General features: G+C 46.8%; 1 protein-coding gene across 1 annotated transcript in view; it reads left to right on the forward strand.

The window, feature by feature from the left end:
• Positions 1-818: 818 nt before the first annotated feature.
• The window catches only part of LOC101979263 (zinc finger protein 20-like), an 8,421-nt gene continuing 4,267 nt past the window's right edge, over positions 819-4,972 (forward strand). The window contains exon 1 of the mRNA XM_026777740.1: positions 819-864. Coding sequence (XP_026633541.1) covers positions 862-864 — 3 coding nt within the window. The 5' untranslated portion in view covers positions 819-861. The remainder of the gene's footprint in view (positions 865-4,972) is intronic.

Raw genomic sequence — 4,972 nt, forward strand, 5'->3', positions numbered from 1 at the left:
GCCAAGGCAGTTTCTTTATTAGCCAATGACCTTCCTCCATCCCAGTTCTCTCCATTCTCTTGGAATTTGTTATCATCTTATTTCCTACTGTGAAGGTGAGCACAGAAGACCAGGCTGGCCTGGATTATAAGAGTCATAAAACCACAGCATGTTTGCTTCCTAACTACCCCAGGAAAGAGCTGCAGAAGGTTCTGATTTCTTCTGCCTGTGTAGAGTTTGTAGCTGGCCAGATCTTACTCTGGAGACAAACCAGGCTGACCTAGAACTCACAGAGATCCACCTGTCTATGCCTCCTGAGTGAGTGATGGGGTTAAGGGGACTTGCACCACCAAGTCCCACTTGACAGTCCACGCTCTAACAAAATCTTTGGCTTGCCTGATCCAGGCCCATGGAGTGCATCAGATTCAAGATCCAATACAAGTTCTAGGCCCGAGGCAAGAAACTACTGCACTGGACATCAAGTTGGTAAATGGACAGTGGACACTAGCCTCCCAGGATGAATCACCATGGACTGAAGTACCCCGCACGACCCCGGCAGTTTTGGCTTTTATGTAAATCTCTCCCAAACTATGCTAGGTCTCCTAGGACAGAAAGCAGAGTTGGAAGGATGTGCCTCAGTCAGTGGGGCTCCTGTTGTGGGATCCCTTCTTTCACTCAGCCTGTCACTGGCTGCACGGCCCTAGCCAATCAGGGCCTCCAGGTGGGCTGTCCAATCAGGAGCGCCGGGGGCGGCTGAGCGGGCTCCTTCCGGCAGTCCGGCTGTGCGTTCCGCTGGGCAGCCCTGGGAGGCGCGGCGGGCTCGCGGCTCTTCGCTGTGAGCACCGCCACCCCGTGCTGTGCGGCCAGCTCGGCAGCCACGCCATGGTGAGCGCGGGGCCGCGGTCTCCAGACGGGGAGGAGCGATCGACTGAGCCACAGGAGCCGGTGTGCTGGGTCCTCCCCGCGCTGGGGGAGGGGTGGCACCGGCGACCTGGAAAGTTCGGCTTCATGCGAAGATTAGAGTTCAAAAGCAAAGTCGCGAGCACCGGGCAGGTGACGGGAGGGCTGCATGCTGGGGAACCGAGGACGCCAGTCTGGGCGGGTCGCTGAACCCTTGCGGACGTCTGCGGATACCTTTTCCTTCTCCCGCGCACGCTCTTTTGCGCGCGGACTGTGACAGCTTGCATCTAACGCCCCCAATTTTGGCGTTGCTTGCGGCCAGCGGCTGTTCTGGGAGAAGGGCCGCACTGGACCGCCCCAGGATCAGATAGGGAGGAGAAACTTGGAGCGGCACTCAAGGGTCGGCAGAGTGGAGGATCCCTACGGCTGCCCCAGCGCCCCACTGTGCGGTGCGGTGCGGTGCGGTGTGTGTGTGTGTTCGCGCGCAGTGAGACAGGTGTGAAGTCACAGAACAACTTTATGGAATGATTGCTCTCGTTCCGCAGTTCGCGGACCGACCTTAGGTTGTCTGGCTTGGGTTGCAAGGACTCCTAGCAGCTGAGCTATATCACAGAGCCTAGTACAGTTTAATTTTTCTTTTCTATTAAAGAAAAAATCTGCTTCCTCCCCAGTCTGGGGATTGAATGCAACAGCTTATGCATAGCATACTGGGTGAGTTCTCTATTACTCCTTAGGCCCACTGCAGCCTTATCCTACCTTGATGATAATTGCTTTGAACTTAGTTTTTGTTGAAGACTAGCTTCCACAAAACTCGTACATTCCAGGGTAGGAGCGTGAGAATTCAAATTATTAAACAAACAAACACAAAAAGAAATAAGAGACAGAAACACAGAACAGCATGGGGGGGGGGCATTCTGTGAATAGTGAATCTGCCTGGTTTATTTTCCACATGCTTATATACTTCACTCCAAAAGGGAAGAGGGGGAGGCAACAGGCTTCATTGCCATGATATAGGAATAGACTTGAATTACCCAACCTTTGGTCCAGGTGGAGCAGACCCACCTCTATACCCAGAATACTAATTAACCAGGCCCTAGGTCAGAATCGCTCGTTTGTGGACACACCTGTTCACCAGCTTTAAGAGAGCAAAAAATAAGCTCAGACTCTCTGACCTCCAGTCAAGGTGGAACAACTCTGTCAGCCTTCACAAGTTGTGAACTGTAAACCGTGAATCTCTGCTTTGCTCTTTCCCAAGGCTGTTCTAGTATTCTAACTTCCTTGGAATTCTAGGAATTTTCAAATCAATTTTCGACTCTGGGGTTCCTTTGGTGTGTGATCCAGAGTGTTACCATCTTATCTTACTGCTAGGTTGGTGACCTTGACTAGGAGAATGATTTTCCTTTTACTTAAACTTAGATTCTTGCTGAGCTTGTTGGTGCTTGCCTTTCATCCCAGCATTCCAGTGATTGAAGCAAATGGCTCTCTGAGTTCTAGGTCAGCCATGTGTATATAGTGAGTATCAGGCAAGTCAGGACTACACAGTGAGAACCTGTCTCAAAAGAAATAAAACAGAATACTTAGATTCTTCACCCATCAGGATCCACCAGTGGGTGGGGGCTCCCTTTGCCAAGCCTTAAGACCTGGAGATTAATCTTTGGAAGCCACGTGGTCAAAGAGAATAGAAAATCACAGTATTTCTTTGACCGCTTGTTCCTTCACCTCCATCCATGCACAATGGCAAATGCATGCCCACATATGCACACATAGAAAAATGTTTTTAAAATCAGATTTTAGTTAGGCGGTGGTGGTGCACACCTTTAATCTCAGCACTCAGGGAGGCAGAGACAGACAGATCTCTGAATTTGAGGATAGCTTCGTCTACAGAGCAAGTTCCAGGACAGCCCAGACTACACAGAGAAACCCTGCCTCAAAAGACCAAAATAAAAGTAGAAGAAAGAACAAACCATACCCTTGGTGGAAATCAAATAAAATATTTGTTTACTTGTTTTATTTTCAAGATGAACTTGAACTCGCTATCTCCCTCAGGAACTTGCTTTCTGGAGTTGAAGTGTCTGCTACCACATCTGGCTTATACAGGGCCTTAAGAGTTCTTGTTCTCTTAAGGAAATGTGGCTTCTCAGACTCTCACTATGTAGCTCTTGACAGCCTGGATTCACCATGTAGACCAGGCAGACCTCAAATTCACAGATCTGCCTGTTTCTGCCTCCCTAAGGCAGGGGTTAAAAGCTGGACCACCAAGTCCAGCCTAGACACCTTTCATCAATAAATTTTTTATTTTATTTATGCTTATTATCTAAGTGGATAATTTGTATTGATCTCAATGTGAGGAGTCATTTTCTTGACTTTTGCTATTTTATTATTATCAAGGAAGTGAACCTATTTCTATACCAATAGTTTTTCATCCCCAGGCATTATTGCTCCTTTGTAAAGCTTGTGTTCATTTTATTATTTATTTGTGTATGTGCTCAAGGAGGCAAAGGGGGTATCATGTGTATATGTATGTTATTATGTGCGTGTGTCTGTGTGTCTGTATATGTGGCCTCAAGGAGACCAGAGAGGTGTTAGCATCCTAAAAGTTAAGCTCCAGGCAGTTCTGAGCTACCTGATGTGGGTGTTGGAAATTGAACTCAGGTCCTTCGCGAGAAGAATGTGAGCCGTTTCTCTAGCAAGTTCTTTTATGTTGCATATATTCTGGATTTCTCTGTCAGCTTTGCAGGTCTCACTTTCCCTAGTTTGATGTTTGGAATTATTCGTTCCTCTATGACTTTTCACCTTAAAATATATCTCTTTGTATAAGTTGACATTTTTTTCATGAAGGGACAACACTCAAAAAATAAACTTAGAAGGCTCAGGAATCTCCTAAAACAAGATTCACAGTACTTTATGAACACATCCACAATAACATAAACACTAGCAAATGCTAAAGAAAATTTCCCCGATACAGGAAACCCACCGGAGACAGCTTTCGGGCACCCTTAGCCATGCAGAGTTGAGCTTTCATTCACTCCTGTAAGTAACAGAATAAGCTCATTGATACAGCAGGTGTGGGTAGTTTCGTGTCATTGTTGCCCCATCTGGAATAAGGAGACATTTGTTAACATTTCATGAAAAGCCATATGAGGTCTGAGGATCGAGTTTATCCCAGCTGCGAGTCACGGGAATGGGGGGTAGAAGACCCGTCAGGGCCCTGGTCGTGCAGACTGTCAACTGAACAGGCATAGACGGGACAGAGTTCCTGTTCATCTGAAGGTTACAGGTGTCAGCTTCTAAGCTGTGGCCTCCCACTTAGAAAAGCCGATTTCCATCATGAAGGGGAATCCCACTTTCACTTTAAAGCCACTGAGTTATGCATGCATAGTCAGGCTAGAGATGACCCAGAGGTGAGGATCACCAAGACACTGGCTATGGGTTGAGCATAGGGAGAAATCTGGAAAAATGAAGGTCTGACTAGCAATGATAATTTTTGAGATCAGGAGTCCATACCTGGTATACTGTAGAATTCATGTCATTCTGTTGAGATGTATTTTCTTTTTTTTTTCTTTTTCTTTTCTTTTCTTTTCTTTTTTTTTTTTTTTTTTTTTTGGTTTTTCAAGACAGGGTTTCTCAAGATGTAAATTTAAGAGTGCAATTGAACTGTGCCACAAAATAGAGCGATTTATTTATCATTTGTATTCTTGCCTTCTCTACCAAAATATTAAGGTCTCTTACACCATCCAGTTTTAACATTGAGGCTGGAGAAACAGCTCAGAGGATAAAAGAACTGAATGTTCTTGCAGAGCATCTGCTGGGTGTCGTGCCCAGCATCCACATGGTGACTCAGAACTGTCCCTTATTCCAGTTCCAGAGGATCTAATGCCTCTTTCAACTTCTATGGCCCTCTAAACACACACATGCTGTACAAACATATACTCAGGCATGCTAGTGTTAACACTGTTCCCGACATCAGGTGGGAGGCTCTGAGATGGGAAGTGGAAATGCAGTGTAGCCAGAGGACCGGGCAGAGCTGCAGCTCATCCTGGGCCCTGGGCCACTGGGAGGAGTCCAGAGCTGCTCCTTCCTCATCCCTCAGTGT

Source organism: Microtus ochrogaster, unplaced genomic scaffold (genome assembly GCF_000317375.1).
Source record: "Microtus ochrogaster isolate Prairie Vole_2 unplaced genomic scaffold, MicOch1.0 UNK81, whole genome shotgun sequence".
NCBI lineage: Eukaryota > Metazoa > Chordata > Mammalia > Rodentia > Cricetidae > Microtus > Microtus ochrogaster.